The sequence below is a fragment of the Kryptolebias marmoratus genome, linkage group LG11 (genome assembly GCF_001649575.2).
Source record: "Kryptolebias marmoratus isolate JLee-2015 linkage group LG11, ASM164957v2, whole genome shotgun sequence".
NCBI lineage: Eukaryota > Metazoa > Chordata > Actinopteri > Cyprinodontiformes > Rivulidae > Kryptolebias > Kryptolebias marmoratus.
Window position 1 is genome coordinate 24,776,318 of NC_051440.1, and position 18,549 is coordinate 24,794,866.

The window sequence follows — 18,549 nt, forward strand, 5'->3', positions numbered from 1 at the left end:
TGCAAAATTAATGAATTAATGAATAAAGGTGCTGTAGTATTCATATAATATTCTTTATGAAGGTAAAAATCATCAAGTGCGAAGAAACCAACTAAATGTGGCCACTTTTTACACCTCTGTTAAAGTTAAAGGGATGTCTGTCTTGATTCAGGAGACATTTCTTTCAGATTTATGCAAAACTAGGTTAATAAATAGATTTTGAATCATTGTTTGTGTATAAAACGAGTTGCATGTATGGATGGACAAAGACTAGAACTTGTGTGCAAAATATTTCTTTCCGAATTATTTTATTTCAACACATTTGGAACAAAATGGTGGATGTGAGACGTTTCAACATCAGTGCACCAGTTTGTTACAAGAAAAGAAGAAGTGAAGTTGGAAGAAGTTTGGAGGAGGAACTGAGAGTAAGAAAGCAGCGAGTTGGGAAAAACAAACCTTCATGTTCAGTTGAGTCTGTCCCTTATCGCTGCTTTTTATCCTCTCTCCCACACCAGCGAAGCGCAGAGAGATATTTATAGTATCTCCTGCACACTTGTGTCTGAGAGCATGTATATTTAGCTTTGTGGGGTCTGAGCCCCCAGCTGGTTGTACTTTGTTAGTGTGGGAACAACATCGAGCTGAGTGGAGTTACAAACTTCCATGGATGATATCCTTTTTTATTACCATGGACTTTTAACTCCACGTTTGCATCTTATGTGTAATTTAAGGAGTTGATGAGCAGGACCTCTCTGGAGACTCAGAAGTTGGATCTGATGGATGAAGTGTCCTACCTGAAGCTGAAGCTGGTCACCATGGAGGAGACTCACGCCGACACGCCTCCTCAGGACCCCGCAGACACACAAAACAACAAAGCTGAGGTATGGATGTTAACAAACCCGTGTTATGTTCAGCCGATGCGTCTCAGATCATTCAAAGAGAACAAGAAGCGTCTTTTTCTTTCGTGAGCGAATCGACTTGTCATTTATTTAAAATGCTCTAAGAAAAGATCTGTACCTCAGTCACCTAAATGAGAAATGTAATGTTGTTGATGTAATGAAGGGATGAATAAAAGAAAGGAAAATTGTTACATGCTACTAAATAACAAGTTTATTTTCTGTTTTCCAACATGTGGCTCGTGCTGCTTAGTGTTGAGTCGTATTTATCCCTGATCCTAAAGGAATAAAAGTTATTTTTAGAGCTCTGCTTTTGATATGTTTATGTGAATGAATCCTTTTGTGGGATTTTCATAAGACTTCACTCTCACTGATAAAGTAACGGCTCAATCACAACCCGTCATAAGTGCTCCTACATGCAGTATACGGGGGGAAAATTGGGCCAAACCGAGCTTGAGACTTTCACGTCTGAAGGTAGAAGGTCGCAGACCGGGGGTGGAGACTTTTGGTCCTGCACATATCATTTCTACGGGTCGTACAAAAGATCAACAACACCTACACTGTGTACAGAACCTGCACTACTTTTGTACGCCTGAACCAAGTCAGGCGGAGACAAGCAGGAGCTTTGTAGTAACAGTAAGACGTATGAGTGACGCACAGCCTCAAAAGTCTTACACAAGTACTCTACAAATGCTACTTGTGTGGCCCACAAGTCAGGAATATATCCGACTTTCTACTCCTATGTAAGCGTGCAACACAAAGGGTAAGACTCTGGGTATTTATATTGGGCAGAAACCCATCTGGAGCATGCATCATTGTAGAAAGGAAGAAGATGGCCGTCGTACCTCCGCAGGCAGATGATAGAAGCTGAGGAATGTCATGAAGCAATATTGGCTTTGCTAATAGAGGAAACCCAATGGAAAGACATGCATACGTTATCTGCAATCAAGCAGACACTGATCCCGAGCATCACACTGACGTTTTCCATGAGCTGTCGGAGCCATTTTTCACACGTCTCGAGCAAATCAGGTGTGCAATCTGCACTTGACATGTGCTTTTTCTGATCATCGGGACTCTGCAGCCCGGCTGCAAACTAACGATCCGCCGTGAGCTGTGCGTGGGTTGTGACTTTTATCTTAACTCAATTCATCAGACCTGTTATTTTCATCAGGTTTCTCCATGGGTGGCAGTTGTAAAAGAGCTGAACTGTTTTTACAACTGTCATGCTTTTTTTTATAATCAATTGCTTTTGGAGGCCATCTTGGGTCCTGAAGCTACCCTGAGTCTGGACTGAAGTGTCGAAGCTTGTTTTCTTTTTATTGATACCATCCGTTGGTATTGTAGCCTGAAGTTTTTAAAGTTGTAGTTAGCAGTGGATTTGAGTGAGAACGAAAAAAAAATGCAAAATTAAACATTAGCAAATCTTAACAGTCACCAAAAAAACATGAACCAGCAGTGAAGTTGCTGTTCCTGTTCTCTTTAAAAAAACCTCAATTCCTTTTGTATAATGCAGTAGTCCTGCCTTTGGGGTATTTCAGACATGCTGTAAATAGATGCGTGTCATTTGTTTGTCTGACTTTAATGTTTTTACTGTCTCAGAGCCAAGAGAGGACATTAACAGCTCTCACTACTAGCTGCTCTGATCCCAGTAATTTACCACTGTTAAAATAAATGTTTTTGCAGGCAGAATCGTTCCCCTTATGGTTGTGGGAAAGAAAATTGAAGGATATAAACTTGATTTTATTCAGAGGATAACTTGTAAAATACTAACTGCATCATTTACTTTAAAAACAAGCCTGGTCTAAGTGTTACAGCACCCAGAACATCACTTTGGATTTTGTGTATTTTGTTGTCATTTCTAACGTTTTACAGGCTCCTCTTTAGAGAGCGTACTGCAGAAAGAAAACACATCTCTCCCAGGCGTTAGCTGCTAGAATTAACTGTCAGTGTGCAGCACGTTGTAACGGAAGCAGTGATATAAGTGGCGTAAAATCCCCCTTATCTCCTGTTCGTGTGACTCACCTGTGGGCTGGTGGCAGGTGGGCTCGGCAAAGAGGACTGTGATTGGTGGAATATGTGTTTAACGTTAACAAGGTTTGAATCTGTTATCAGCCTGAGGGTTGCTGGCTAATTATCTCACCAAATACATCAAAAATAAATAATTTCACAAAGATTAAGAGTCTTGTCACTAACACCTGGAATGTCCAGGTTTTATTTCTTGTACAAAGAACAATTTTAAGATCGTTGGCCGATCATTGTCAGCCAATAAATGCTATAAATGAAATATTAGCCATGACTGTGGCATCCCAGCTGGTTTCGTAGTTTCACCTTAAAGTGTATTTCAAATTTTAGCTGAATGTTAATAAAGTTCAGGTGTAAAAATGCACAAAACATTCAGAATTGTTTAGTTTGATGGCAAGTTTAATGAAAATGCTTCATTTTTGACTACAAAAGTGGAATTCCAATGAAAAAATAAATAAAATTAGTAAAGAAAGTGAAGGCCGCTGCATTCAAGTTTGTCTAATTCCACTTCTATCATGAATAAGGATAATGTTAATATCATTTAAAATAATTCTGCGGGTTTCCAAAGTTCAGGATCCGGTTCTTCCCGCCAAGTTTAATGGGCAGAGAAAAGAAAAAAAAAACAGTTTTTGTTTTTGCTTGAAACTCAAGAAGCCAAAAGCTCAAGGTTGTTGTCTTACAGGTTAGGAATTCCCACTAAACCACACACACACACACACACACACACAAGGCTTTCCCACAGTTCTTTGCCAACATTAGGTGAAATCTTATGTAAGCTTTTCCCAGGTGATGAAGGATCTGCCTTTCTGTCCTCATCCCGTGACAAACAATGAGCGTGTGGTAAAAACATCCCCGTCGCAGTTTATTGGCAGAGGTAGTAATGAAACGAGATACAAATGTCTAAGCTGCTGCTCTGAAACAAGCCAGAACACATCAAACGGTCTCCGCAGACGGTTTCAGAAACACCCATCAGACCGTCTGGTGCACAAAACGGCCAAAAAAACATCTTCTTTAAAACGTCTCATCTTCACAACGAATTACCGTCCTGCATATTATTCTTAAACTTTAAAAGCACAATACTTTCTGCCAAAACAGTATTTATTTTTTTCTGTTTTATCTATATTTCATGAACAAATGAAACTTTTAGAAAAATACTAATAACGCTAACATACTTTAGTGTTACTTTTATTTTTACTCAACAAATATAAGCGTAAAAACCAGAATGGCCTTTTTTCAGTCACCTCGGTAGTTGGCACTTGGTCACAAAAAGACACATTAACCAGCAATGTAAGGGAAATATTGTCAGGATTTTGTTGTTTAGTTTATTTAAAACCTTTTTACGTGGCGCAACTAAATGAAGTTAAAGGCGGTGTGTTCTTAAAGGCAAGTTTCTGCTCCAGTAAAGACAAAAATATCCTCATTAAGACTTTTCTGCTTCTCACACAAAGGATGTTTTAAAGTCTTTGCTTGTTTTTTTTTTTGCTTTTTTGTGAACTGCTGCTCCCCGGATCCTGAAGCTGCTGCCGTGATTTGGCCGCGTGTGGATGTTTGTGTGAAGCGACCACGAGGCATCCAGGGCCATGCTTTGAATGAATAAAGACGATGCAGCATTTTTGACATGCAGGGGGCCCATACGAATGGAGTGTGATAAGAATCAGCTGAAGCAGACAGAAGGGAGGAAGCGGAACATGGGAGGGATGAAAAGAAAAACGGGGGAATAACATGAGTATAACATGACGGCAAGTTAAGGCCTTTTGGGTCCGAAATGAAAGGATGAAACCATACAAGGTGCAGCCACAAAGTTAACATGCAGGATATTTACAAATATAAAAAGAATCTGTCTTTATTCTGTGTTAAAACCATGGTGCAATTGGACTCTTTTGTTGTGACATTTATGGCTTCTAACGCAAATCTCAACTTAAAAACAAAAGATATAAAAAAGAAAACTGAGTCGTTAATATCAAACTCGCATCATCCATAAGATCATATTTTAAAATGGATCCATTTATCGTGGATGGATGGATTTCTATTCTATTAGACAAAACACAATCTATGTGTGAAAAGCTGAAGTTAGAGAATCCCAACACGAGCCTTGATATCTGCCTTAATTATTTAGTCTGATGCATGAAGGACGTCTGCAGACAGATTATTAGCCTTGGTGGCCTTCTACGTTTAGCTTGTTGCTAAGGGATGATGTGTCTTTTCTCCTGACTGAGCTGGAATAATTTGGCCAAACACCTGACGCTCATTTTAAGCACTCCAGATCTTACACAAGATTTTATATAAACTTGTTTCGCCTCCTTTAAATGTTTTTATTAGAGGACTGGAAGTGGCCTTGGTACATGGGTCACATCTCGACATGTCCATGATGCCATATAGACATCCAACATTTGTCAAAAAATATAAATGTTCAAATAGTTTTACCACAAACTTCAAGTCTCTCACTTTTTAAAGCTCATCTGAAACAATTTCTGGAGGAACATCAACTTTTATTAACTTCTGTGTAATCATTCTTACCTTATTTTTTATATATTTTTAATCTAAGTTCTATCCTGCATGTTGGCGTTTGTGTTTGAGTTAATTTTATTATTTTTCCTTAGTGTTGAATCCAGAGACTACAAATGGAAATTAGCTTACTTAGCTTTATTTTTCAACAATGTGCATTGTTCTTTTTATAAATAAAAAGGCGATTAGATCAGCACTTACTTGACCAATTAAATCAATGTCAAGTTATTTCAAGTTCAATCAAAGAAGTGTTGGTTGATTTCTTCACCTTTCCATTTCGCACTGCTAGCATTGCTAAAACCAAGACTGCATGAACTTCTCAGTCTGTTCTGTCTGATGAATATTTTATATTTCCACCAGTCTGGATGTTAAAGGCAATAAAAACGTTCAGATTTCAGATTTAAATCCACTACTTGTTTGTTCAGGAACGAAGATGCATCATTTTTAAATAATCTTCATAGCCTGACTTTCAGGCTGGTTCAGAATTGTTTTGTTTTTTTTTATCTTTACCGATAAGAAAACATCAGTTCTTTTTACACTGACATGTTGGTGATTAGTTGGTTTATTAACAAGATGTTTGTCTAATCTTATACGTACTCAACTAAATCCATCATAAGGGCGTACAGCTGTGGGTTTCGCTTTTGTCACAATGGGAGCCGACGCCAGTCTACACTTGTGTTAGTGAACTCGAGTGTGTGTGTGTGTGTGTGTGTGTGTGTGTGTGTGTGTAACAGCTACGAGGCTCCGGTGGGCTGGCAGGAGGAATGACAGGCATTCTTTCTGAGCATTCCTGCGGGCAAAACACTTTCGCCTCAGGAAAACACACTAAGACCTCAAATAATAACTTGCTGCCGACTGTCAGACACCTGAGGAAAGACACGAGGCGCTTAGTTTGATGGTCTTTTTATGACTTTGACTTGTGATTTTTACACAGACCTGGACTTTATCACATTCTTTGTGCAAAAAAAAGAAAGTTATGTGATCTTTTATGTGCTTGATTGGGTCTGGTTTTATCTTTGTCCATCTACTGCTTCCATCTTCTCATCTGGCCTTAATTCTGAGTGATGCTCCAGTTTCTGCTCAGTCTAACTTAGCTTTAGGTTTTAATTTTAACTACCTTGATGCCAAAGGTGGGGACACTCCAAGCCAGTCAGAGATCCAAGGTCAATACAGTGAGCTGCTAATATTTCCCTTAGAATTAACCATAAACTGACATGCCAGATCTGTTTCAAAATACAGAAATCGTAGAAACTTTAGGACCTGTTTCAAACCATTAAAGAGGAACCGCGTTCAGGTTGCTGTTTTTACATCTCAGCAGCTGTGCAAACTAAACTCGGATGTCTGTTTCTGTGGTGAAAATAACACTATTTCATTTAAAAAAATGTGCAAAGTGACTTCTGCTGGAAGGAGACAGTGGTGGTACGACAGAGGGAGGAAAACTGAACTTCTGCAGATTTTTTTTCCTGTAAATCAGCACAATATGGTCTCTTTAACAAGTCACAGTGATTTATTGAATCATTAGAGTGCAGTTGGTCTAAAGAACACACCTGATTTCTCAGGAGCTGGCAGGTTGAGTTTTTTTGTCCTCAGCTCTCCGACCCTACCGGACTGTTTGCATTCTCCACTGACCCCAGAATAACCTAACAACAAACTCCTGGTTCCTGTCCTGCCAGCCGTCACATGGCTGAGGTGGAGCACAAAGACCTGCGTTGTGTTCAGTCACATATCTGAACACGTATCTGTGTCTCACACTATTCCAGCAATGTGACACGGCGAGGCCTGATGCCCGACCTGCATCTGCTTCCAGGCTGCTTTGCATGCGCTCACAACACAAACGCTTATGACTTTAGCCAACACAAAAAAATGGCAACATTTCAGTCAGTTTTACAGATATTGAGCTAACATTTTGTGTGGTGGTAGCTGAGAATCATTCTTATAATATTGCATGAAATCACACAATGTTATTTTCATGGTTCAACCAACAAAAGGTGGCGGGTTATATGAGTTTGTTCAAGACATGCTAGGCCTTTAATTGTTTGTTTTATGCTTATTGTTTAGATAATTTTGTATTTTTACGTTTCTTTTATATTAGCATCCAACAGCGATATTCTTAACACGTTTATGTCTCATTATCCACTCCTTTTTTTCTTCTTCTCCTATTCTCACGCTCGACTTTCATTTATTTCTCTGTCCTTCTTGTCGTCTCACAATTTCACACCTTCTGCCACCTTCTCGTTTGACCTCCGTCCCTCCCAGTGTGTGGTAAACCTCATCAGTGAGCTCCAGGAGCAGATGTGCAAGTTTCAGGAAGAGATCAGCAGCCGCATCCAGGAGAAACGGGCCCTGGAGGAGAAAGAGACCCAGCAGGGGGAGCCCGGAGGCCAACCAGCCCAGGGCTGCAGTCCTCCTGACGGGTCCGCCAGCTCAGATCTGAGCCTGTCCGAATCCTCGAAACACAAAGGAGGACAGACTGTTCATGTAGGGAGACTTGATGGATGAACTCGTCTTTATCCCCCCCCCATCATTCCTTCTCTTCTCCCACCTTTTAATCCATCCACGCACCACCAAGTATCTGAAGTTTTCCACAGAATCAAACTAACAACCTCTGTATGTGTGCAGGATGCTTGGGGTGATGCTCTGCTCTGGTTTCTGCAGAAATGAGAACTTTTGATTGGTTTTCCAAATGCTTCCACTCTTTTGAGGAGCTGTAAAATCTTCAGCAGTTTGGGGGTCCACACTGAGGAATCCTGTCGCCTTTTACTCCTCAACTTATTTGAAACATTTGGAACATATTTCAACCTGATCGTGATTGGTCTTTTTATACATCTTGGGTCAGCATTGTGTTTTTATGTGATCAGATGTGGTTTGTTTGCATGACAGCTATTCTTACACTTACTAACCGCTTCCTCCTGCTCTGACCAGGTGGATGGGTCATGTAACAAGAAGTAATTCTTGCCAAGGTTTCCCTCAGACAGTGATAATGATCTGCTGGCAGATGAGTAGCCTGGAAGCCTTCCAATCGTGTTCTGGATTCTTCCTTTTCCTGCCTGTTGATAACTGCACTTTGTGGTGTTTGTTTCAGGAGGATCATGTTTCCTTTATTAACCACAGTTCTGTCCAGGCCTGGAGACTTTTTTTTATAACTGCACTGAGTTTGAACCCCTCCTGTTTATCTGTTAGCATGCATACATCCCAGTGCTGTGGACAACCTCCTGATATTTGGATGTTTTCTGTCTTTGAAACCTGCACAAGTTGGTAAAGTCTGTTGTTTACCTGAAACGTGATTTGATTTGGTTTGCCTGCAGGAGTTGGTACAGGAAGTTAAGCAGCTGAAGAGCAAAGTGGAGGAGCTGGAAGGAGAAAAGAACCAGTATGAGAGGAAGCTTCGTGCCACCAAGGTACACCGCTTTGCTTTCACGGGTATACGCGTCATATGTTGTGTTTATTAAGAAGAGATGCGGGAAAAAGGTGCTCACTTTGTGGCTTTATGGTAATATATAATTTGCATAACTACAAAAAAACAACTGTAGGTTTTTAGTGATCTTGATGTATCACATCATTATCAGAGATCACAAAGTAGGCTGTTATAAGATGACTGCAACAGCACTGAAGGAAGAAAAACCTAAAAAATCACACAAAACGATACAACAAAAGATGCATCAGAGTGTTTACGGCTGTCAGTTCCTCGCTGTGAGATTTCCAGGAAAAACAGCAGAGATGGCAGGAAGTTTCTGCTCCAAGCCAATAAACCCGATCTGCAGGGAATAAAACAGGAGATTTATGGAAGGTTCGATAGATTATTCCTTCTGTTTCCAGTCTTTACAGAAACCCTGGCAGACCATATTTTTACTTTGTGATGTGAGCTTTGCATCTTTATTTTCAAAACTTATGAGCCATTACTTTAACACTGATGAAGATTATAGCAAATTATATGATTTACAAATAAAGATTCATAAAGGAGCTTATTAGGAGAAAATGTTATATGTAATTTACCAATTACTTAATTAAAAACTGTTATTAGTAGTAAATTGTCAGTCATTTTCTGCCGTTGATTTAGTCATTATTATTGTTAACTAACAATAATTTATTAGTATAAAGTGGAGGACACACCTGGATACTTGGCCTCTCTGCAAAGTTCTGCTATAATTTGCTCTTTGGACTGTCGGTCATGAATTAGTTATGGTAAACTAATTAAACTATTATTAGGCAGCATACTTTAGGATGGGTTGACTTGTAGCTGCAAAAGTGTTCAAATATTTTACCTCAGTGAAAAACTAATTATTAACCTCTGATTTCTACGTCTTATTTGTTTATTTTTGATTCAGTAATGACTGTACATGTCCACAAATAAAATGTTGGCCACTGTTCACCATTTAAATCCCCTCTGCAGCTGTGCTGAAGCCACAAACCTCCCCTTTTATTGCTCCTCTCTGTTTCGAGGAGCAAACAGAAGTACAGACTGGTATTCTTTTATTTTCCCATATATATCTGCAGTTCTGTGTCGCTCAGATTTCCCTGAAAAGGGACGCTGCTGTTTGAAGGAGGAGCAAGTGACGTGATGTTGTTCTTTTATTAACAGTTCTCTTCATCCTTAAGTTAATGTCAAAAAAGACATGCATGTATCTAACTGTTGACCCTATTTTTAATTTTTTATTTATATTTCCTGTCAGCCGCCTGAACATTTTTGTTATCTTTACACTCTGCCAAAAACAATAGCTTTTTGCTGATAAAGCACAGAGGTAAAAAGGTAATTTAAATGTTTTAAATAAGCCAAATCCCTCCTAACACATTGCTTATTATTGGTTAATTTGAAGGTCACACTGGTGTTGCTTCTCACTGCTTACAATCCTCCCTTCCTCCTCTCTCCTTCCTCTCTTTCACTCTCTCCTTCTTTATTAACTCCTCTCTGCGGCTTGCTCTCTTCGCTTTATTTTCCACCCTTTCCCTTTCCCCTCTCCCCGTCATTACCCTCTTCCTGTCGTCCCCTCTCTCTAGCTCTCCATCTCTTATTCTCTCCATGTGTGTTACCAGTCGCTCATGACCCAGCTGTCCAGCCTCAAGCTGACTGTGGAGCACACACAGCTGGAGAAGCAGCACTGGGAGGAGCGCTGGCGCGGCGCACAGGTGCCTCCTCTTCCTCCTGCTCTTCCCTCTTCTCGCTTTTTTGTTTTTCCAATAATTACTGCTGCAATTTGAAAGGAAAAAAAGCCTCTTTTTGTTTTTTGCATGCACACTTTTCCTTCTCTGTCTTCTTACTAATTGTCTTACTAAAAGTTTCCTCTCTCTTTTGTCTTGGGATAGATTTTGTCATTAAAACATCAGCATATTTATTAAGTTTTAGGGTTCAGAAGCCAACAGAATAAAAACCCATTCCTCTCTCCCCTTGTTCCCTTTTTAGTGCAAGTTTGCATGAAAGGTACATTTTTTTATATGAAGTTAAAGGTGCTCATTGCAAATAAGGATCGAATCTCAGAAAAGGTGGAAATATGAGAGTGAATCTGATGCTAAATGTGAGAAGTAAAAACCAGAAAGATCATCAGCTATCCAGACTAAATATCTGGGATGAAGCAGGATGCTCAGCATTTGTTTTTTGTTTTTTCAAATATAGCCTAACTATCTGAACGTTTAGAATCTGAACAAAAATGTCTCATCGGTTATATTTTACACAAAAACAGGTGAAGTTCACCTCGTTTTCAAATCTATTTCAGTTTAGGTTGTTTTAAAAACCTATCTGAATGCTTTATTCAACAAATTGGAGTGTAAATGCCAACATATCAGACTTCTCCATCCCAAACGGCTCTTTTATGGACGTCTCCATTGTTGACCTATTTTCAGTCACTTCGGCTGTTTTCGTAGGTAAACAAACACATGAGGTAGTTGGCATTCATTCACAAATTTTACTCAGAAAGTTTGAATTGAAGGACCCATTTTTCAATGCAATGAGTACTTTTTAATGTCAACATGTCAGCGGAGTTTGTGTGACTTTTATCTCCTTTTTGTTGAACCGTCATTCCTTTTTAAAGCACTTTTTTTATTCTTTTGTTTCTTTTTTTCCTTTGTCATATTTGTCCTTCAACACAATGACTTTGAGTCAAATAATCTTTGATTTATTCGGTTGTTTTGCCCACTTCCTCATCAGTTTTTAAATGAAAGCAGCTGCAGGAGGTGTTGGGGTTGTATTTATAACCACACACGTGCAGATACATCACTGGCCAACCTATTCGTCAATTACATCAAATAAAAGAAAATCATTTTTTAGAGAACGCAGTTTGCTCTTTTTTTGATATTCGGTGGCCTGGAAGACCATGTCAGGTCAGTCATTTTGTCCGTCTTCGTCCACAGGCGGAAATCTCTGAGCTGCAGCAGCTCTTGGCCTCCAAAGACTCAGAGATCGAGAGCCTGCAGACCCAGCTGCTGGCCAGAGGCGGCAGCGCCAACGACAGCGCGGAGCGAGGTACTGACAGATCCACGTCAGCTCGCATTACTCACACACATTCAACATGTTCTCCTCCCCTCTGATATGAACTTTGACTCTTTTTGACTCCCTGCTGCCCTCTGCTGTAGAGGAGGTGTATATCAAGCAGCTGATTAACAAATGTAAGGCGTGGGGTGCTTGCTGTTCTTACTGGTCCAATTTCAAACCAAACTCTTTATTATTATTATTATATTACCAGTTTATTCATCCACAACTGGAAACAAACAAAATAATCCATTAAGTAAATTCTTGATCATGTTTTTGTTGGTGTTTGATTAGAAACTGGACCAAAGATTGTTTCTGTGTCTGAACAAAACATTACGAACTTTCTGCATCCTTTTTAAATTCACATATCTTAAAGAATATGTCTTCAAGTTTAAATTATCAATCTTATTTAATTACAAAACACAGTTTTATGCTGAAAATGACAAAATTCCCACTGGCTGCATTGAATACAGCATAAAGCCACATCCTGTTTTCTGTCTCTGAGGTGTTTTCAGCTCCGTCTGTCACAAACCTTCTCTGGTAGCACCTCAAACTGTGCAGCACAGCAAAGTTTACGCCATAAATAAATAAATGAGACAAACCGAAGAGTGAAAACACGTTTGACAGTTTATTATTTGTTTAAAGTCGAATCAACCTGACATGCCTGTGCTTTTCCAGGCACTTAGCAACTCACAACGGTTTGACAGTTTTATGCAGCCAGATCTTTTTGCTTTTATTGCCGAGGGATTCCAGACATTAATGCCTCTACAGTTCCCATAATTTATTAGAAAATCATCCCCTTTTGGCATTTTATAAAGGCAAAGCAGGTCCATTAAACAAAAGAGGGAAGGTTCTTCTTTTAAATGTGGATTTAAAAGGATGATCTTTGTTTCTGACGCACACGTCGCTCATCTCCTCCTCAGTTGCCATGCATCGTTTCATAAATTTGCGCTCTCTGTCCCAGGTGATGGTGTATGAGCACTTGTGCTGTCATTGTGCATTTGTTTTGCTTGTTTGCATTAGCATGGCTGTCACGTCTGCCTCCAGCATCACTCCAGGCATCCATCAGAAGGCGTGAACTAACTCAGAGATCCATTTCAAATTTCTCCTTTTTCTCCTCTGATAGACCAGGAATACCAGAGGTTGAAGGTTGGGATGGAGTCTTTGTTAGCTTCAAATGACGAGAAGGTAAATGAAATCGCTTCTCTGCTACCGTTCAGTATCTTTCTGTGAATTTCTAAAGCTGTAATATTTGGATTTGGTGGCAACAGGATCGTCGTATCGAGGAGCTGACCGTTCTGCTCGGCCAATATAGAAAGATGAGGGAGGTTATGGCTCTCACACACGGTGAGACTTGCATCTGAGTTTTTAAACCCCCTGTTTTCTGTTTTTGCCAATAATTATTTGTTTCGATCAAGCAGGGAGCAGTGAAGAAGAGCTGAGCGGAAGTTTAAAGCTAAAAGCCATCACACACAAAGCTCATTCTGAGATAATCAGATCAGAGGTATGATTAATATTCTGGAAAGGCTCAAACTGGAAACAATTTTAAAATAATTTAAGCAGTATTTTTAAGAGTCACTGAGGAAAACTGAGATATTTCTTTGTTTCTGTACAGATGTCATCTAGAGGATCTTCTCCACTTATGTTAACCTCATCCCCTTATCAAAGAGAATTAGATTTTAGGTAAATAAATACGCAGCACACACACAACACACTATATTATAAGTTAGTTAATTTTGCGTCCTGTTTCTTGCAGTTTTCAGAACTCTGTGGACGCGTCGCTGCTGACCACAGGCGACACGAGTTTCCTTAACGGGTCGTCATCGTAAGTCCCATCGGCTCGAGTCGCTTTAACAAAAAAAAATCTGTTTAATCCAACTTCAGTGGCGTCTCGCTGGGCTGCGACTTGTTGGCAGTTTCCTTTCGTGACTCGCAGAGCTTGAGTTTTAAATATCATCAAAAAGATTTTTCCTTCAGAATGGTTCACAGGGTCGACCATCTGAATTGTTGTGGGCGTCTTTAGGTCGTCTCCAGCACGAGAGCTGTATTAAATTTAAATCAGAATTGTTAAAAACTGCTCCAAATCCTGATTTCAGAAGCGTACTCCTGTAGATTAAATCATAAATGTGGGGGCAGCTGCCATGGTGGACAATTAAATAATCTGCACGGCCCAGAATGCAGTTTTGCAGAACATGGCTCACTGGTTGCTCGGTCAAACAGAGTTCAGTGACCCCAGATTCGTCTGTTTTCTCATCATTCTGAGCCCCCGACGTGTCTCCAGCAGCTCAGTGAGATTCTGATTGTTGTTTTTTTAGGCATCGGCGCAGATTGCTGTCCAGCAGTCTTGAGGAGTTGCAGAGCGGATCTTTACAAAAGGTCTGTTTAACGCCACTAATTAGCTCTCATAATTAAAATATTACAACTTTATCAACTAAACTATTAATCAATTCTAACTTTCTACATGTGCTTCTGTCTTTTCAAGTATACTAACATGGCTGTTTCTCCTTTGAATCCTGCTAACCGTGTGTGTGTTTCATGTTGTTTATCTCTCCCGTGTCTGTTTGGGCTTCAGGCTGTTGAGATCCAGCCAGTTGAAACTGAATCAGACGTAGGGGCAGAGGTACTGATCTGCAACATGACAAAACACCACCTACCTCTCACAGAACACGCTGCTTTCTTCTTTTCTTTATTTTAAATATAAAATTATATCTACAGTCACACGTTTATTTTCAGTACATTTAAATCAGGACCTTAAAAAGTGCTTTTTACAAATCAAAGTTTCCATTATAGTTTTAATATGATGATTTATTAAAGATTTAACATTATTTGTAACACGTTTTCTTTCATTTTTTATTATAACTAATAATTTCAGTGGTTATTTTTTAAAAAAACATTAGAATTCATAGATAATTATTTGGAAAACTTTATTTTGTTAACTGTCGTCAGAACAACAAAAGTAGTAAAGTTAAGAAGGTTTTGTAAGATCTTGTGTAATTTCTGAGCTCATTTATGAACCAAATAAAACTTTCTGCTGTTTATAAGAGTAATTTGTTGCAGGACTTTGTGACGTAACACTCCAGCTGCACTTTGACTTCCTCTTTCCAAGTGAACCGCTGTGAGAAGTTCAAGCTGAATTTTTCTTTTGTATAAAAGAAGCAAATGCTTCCTGTGCACACACACACAAACACACAGGGCCAGGACCCACCTGAAGTGGCTGTCGGTGGTGTTCGGCATCATCGCTGCCCTCCAGCTGTTTCGCTCTGTTGGCCTTTTTCTCCGTTATTCCTTCAGAGCCCCGCTGACTGTGATGCCTGGTCAGATTCTTACATCGTCACCCTCCAAAGGACATTCTGTTATTCAACAGAGCAAAAGGACAATTCACATCATTTCCACCCCTCTTATCTTATGAAAGACAAGAGACTCAAAACCCCAGTTTTTTTCCCTGAAACTAAACAAAATAAATACAAACAATAATATTTGTCTGAATGTTGATTCAGCAATTCACGCTTACATTTTCTCCTTTTATTTTTCCTTATGTTGTTTGCAATCTAACACTGCATACTTTGTGCTATATTAACCATCCATATATCAAAATGTTCAGTGCTTTAACTTTTAGTTTGTGTAACTTTCATGCCTTTCAAAACATTTAACTTCATTTAAAATATTTTCCTATGCTACTTTAGCTTTTAACTAGCTTTTTGATACTTAGCTTCTAACTAGTTTTCTGCTTCTTTCAGCTTTAACAGCTTAGTTTCAGCTTCTTCAGCATATTTCTGAAAAGTCGTTCAGCTCTCGGGGTTAACTTTGGAATTTGGAAGAAAATGTAACACAAGCACAAGTACCCAATAGTTAGTTACAAGTTGAATTTTTGTGCAAAATACAGCTCAGCAACTAATCATCGGTTTGTTGGTTTCAGAGTCCCCAGCTGGAACTGAGCAAGTACCAAACTCTGCCGGGGAAACTGAGTAAAAAGAACAAGCGGAAGGATGAGCTGAACGGCAGCAGAGAGCCGAACGCCGAGTATTTATCTCCTCTCCACTTCTCTCCTGACCACAACAAAGACTACAGCCTGAGTGAGTCTCTGCACCACAAAGAGACGCCTTAGTTTCAGGTTTTCAGCCGCAGACGAGGCCGAGTTCGTAGTAACCATGGCAACAGATCCCCGGATTCGTCCAACAATCCTTTCAGTGAAGCCGAGATGTTCCTGCAGTTTCTTCCCCTCAACAGAGAAGCCATGTTTTTTGTCGTCTTCTCCGAATAGGTTTGAGCCGAACGCTTACGGACCAGAACCAGATAAAAAAAAAACAGTTTACGCCACACAGGCCTGGATATCAAGTGATAAACACATGATTCCAGCTGATGGGATGAGTTATTAAATTAACAAATATTACCAGATGAAACTGATGCGGACACTTAACTAAAGCATTTTGTTTTCTAGCTTTCCAGTTTTGCTGCTTTTATTGATTATTATTGATTGATTTATTATCTTCCACATGTACAGCGTCGGTCGCCTGGTGTTGATGCTTCGTATGAATTTGCTCTTGAGTTGGAAAACCTGGTTAGATGGTAATAATAACCAGTGGCGGGTCTCAGAAACCAGATCTGTTTGGATAAAACCCAAGCTTGTTGTTTCTAAACGAGCTCCTCTGCTACTTTAACGTCAAAAAGAAAGAGTGGCGTCCAAACAAAGCAAATGAGGATCTTTCCTTTGATGTTTGAATCATTTTTGAAATGGGAAATGATGTAAACAGAAAACCATAATGGGGAAAAAATGATTTTTTTTAATGCTTTTAACTAACTTTGCTTCAATTGCTTAATTTTTTATGCATTTTCTCCTTTTTCTTCTTGTTGGATTGTTTGTTTTCTGACCGCAGTTCGCTGCAGGAGTGCCAGCGCTCCGGTTTTAGGTACTGTATGCCCTCACAGAAACCCAAATGTCAGTAATCCAGAAGTACCGAGTCAGTACACCTAATGTTCCCACTTTGAAGTCACACAAACACGCATCACCTATCAAACAAAAACATTATTAACCTGCAGAGGAAAACAGGATTTTCTCCGTTGCAGTAAAGCCTACGAGCTGAAGAACTGGTTTCACTGAGGATCAAGCAGCTCTAAAACCAGGATTACTGGGACTCCCTCGTTACTCAGAGGGCTGTTGGAGATATAAAATGTGGCTCTGACATTACCGTTTGCTAAAACTTACAGTTCAAGTTATAAGCACATATGTACTGTGGATACAGAGCCGGAGCTTTAGGTAGGAGAGTAGCCGAAGGGCCGTGAGAGGCTTAAAGGATGTGAACGAGTCCCAAAAGAATCAGAAAATGGTGTGACCTGATGACCTTTATCACAGATCACACCCAGAGGAAAGTGGAAAAAAAACAGGAGTGAATCTAAAACATCACTTCCAACACTTTTAGGTAGAAGCAGTTTTAAGTCAGGGTTTTTATAAGACCTAATGCTGCTAAAATAAAGATATTTGCATGTTGCTGATCAACAATAAGAAGTGCTTTTATTCTGAAAATAAAACAGGTTGGACTAATGCTGGCCTCTGCTTCTCTCCTCATATTACTAACCTCCTCTGACTTAGGATCTCCAGGAAAACATGACCTCTATGACGTTGGTGGGTATTGCTGTTGAGAAGAAGGTTAAAGGTTGAAAATACTCAAAATCATCCTGGATGAGCGTTTTGCTTTCCAGCTGCATTGTTTGCAGTGCTTTTCTGGTTTATTTCATTAAATTTACGGCTCTTTGTGGTTGTTTTGCACTATTTTTGGTGGTGTTTGCTGTCTGTAATTTTACTTTTGTTGCCGTTCTGTGACTCAGCGTATTTTTTTACATCATTTTGTCTTTTTGTTGTTCTTGTATTGCTGCCTCGTAATGTCTCCGTTGGTATTTTTGCATCTTCTGTACCTCTTGATGGTTGTTTCACATTTAATTTGAAATCATTTTTATTTTTAAGCTGTTTTTGTTGTTGGATGTTGTTTTTTTTTAAGAGATTCAGAAATCAGTTTCTCATAGCAGCTTCATTTATTCAACAATCTATAAGATATTGTGAAAAACTAGTGAAAAAGATAAGTGAAAAACTATTTTCAGGCACTCGAATATAGCTGTGAGCTGTACGTATGTAATCATTTCAGACAATTAATTCATCATGGAGCAGTCTGCTCATGTTTTCTGAACATTATTAAACCTCTTTGGGATTGTTTACATCCTGCAGGCCACTCGGAGAAACTGGAGGAGTACATCCTGTCCGATCAGTCCCCGCTGTCCTCTGGAGTGGACTCTGGACAGCAGTCTCCTGTCTCCCCAGAGAAAAGGAAAGGCCACCGAGGCATTAAGAAACTCTGGGGGAGGTAAGTTTTGAAGGCTTCACCGATAAAAAACCTTTGCTCGTAGGTCTTTGGAAGGTCTTTGGAAGTTCATCCCTGCCTCTGCTGTCTCCAGGATTCGGCGCAGTCAGTCGGGCAGTCCTGTCCAGGTCCACGACCCAGAGCTGGGAGACTTCAGGAGGGGGGGCTTCAGAGCTACAGCTGGACCACGACTGGCCCGTTCAGCGAAAACACGGTACGCCGACACATTTTTACACCAAACTGAACGTCTCTGTAACAAAGGCAGGAAGGTCTCTACACGACATAACTTTATTCATCTTCTTCTAAAAGGTTTACTTGTATGGACGCATGTAACTTTAGC

General features: G+C 39.7%; 1 protein-coding gene across 2 annotated transcripts in view; it reads left to right on the forward strand.

The window, feature by feature from the left end:
* Positions 1–18,549, forward strand: part of ppfibp2b (PPFIA binding protein 2b) — a 69,035-nt gene that overhangs the window by 43,415 nt on the left and 7,071 nt on the right. The window contains exons 6-21 of one of the 2 annotated variants that reach the window (XM_037978449.1): positions 708–857; positions 7,656–7,877; positions 8,705–8,797; positions 11,742–11,853; positions 12,986–13,047; positions 13,131–13,206; positions 13,281–13,363; positions 13,475–13,542; positions 13,616–13,684; positions 14,175–14,235; positions 14,432–14,479; positions 15,776–15,932; positions 16,734–16,766; positions 17,447–17,479; positions 18,077–18,212; positions 18,304–18,423. In XM_037978449.1, coding sequence (XP_037834377.1) covers positions 708–857; positions 7,656–7,877; positions 8,705–8,797; positions 11,742–11,853; positions 12,986–13,047; positions 13,131–13,206; positions 13,281–13,363; positions 13,475–13,542; positions 13,616–13,684; positions 14,175–14,235; positions 14,432–14,479; positions 15,776–15,932; positions 16,734–16,766; positions 17,447–17,479; positions 18,077–18,212; positions 18,304–18,423 — 1,523 coding nt within the window. The remainder of the gene's footprint in view (positions 1–707; positions 858–7,655; positions 7,878–8,704; positions 8,798–11,741; positions 11,854–12,985; positions 13,048–13,130; positions 13,207–13,280; positions 13,364–13,474; positions 13,543–13,615; positions 13,685–14,174; positions 14,236–14,431; positions 14,480–15,775; positions 15,933–16,733; positions 16,767–17,446; positions 17,480–18,076; positions 18,213–18,303; positions 18,424–18,549) is intronic. The other variant, XM_037978448.1, reaches the window with a different exon arrangement.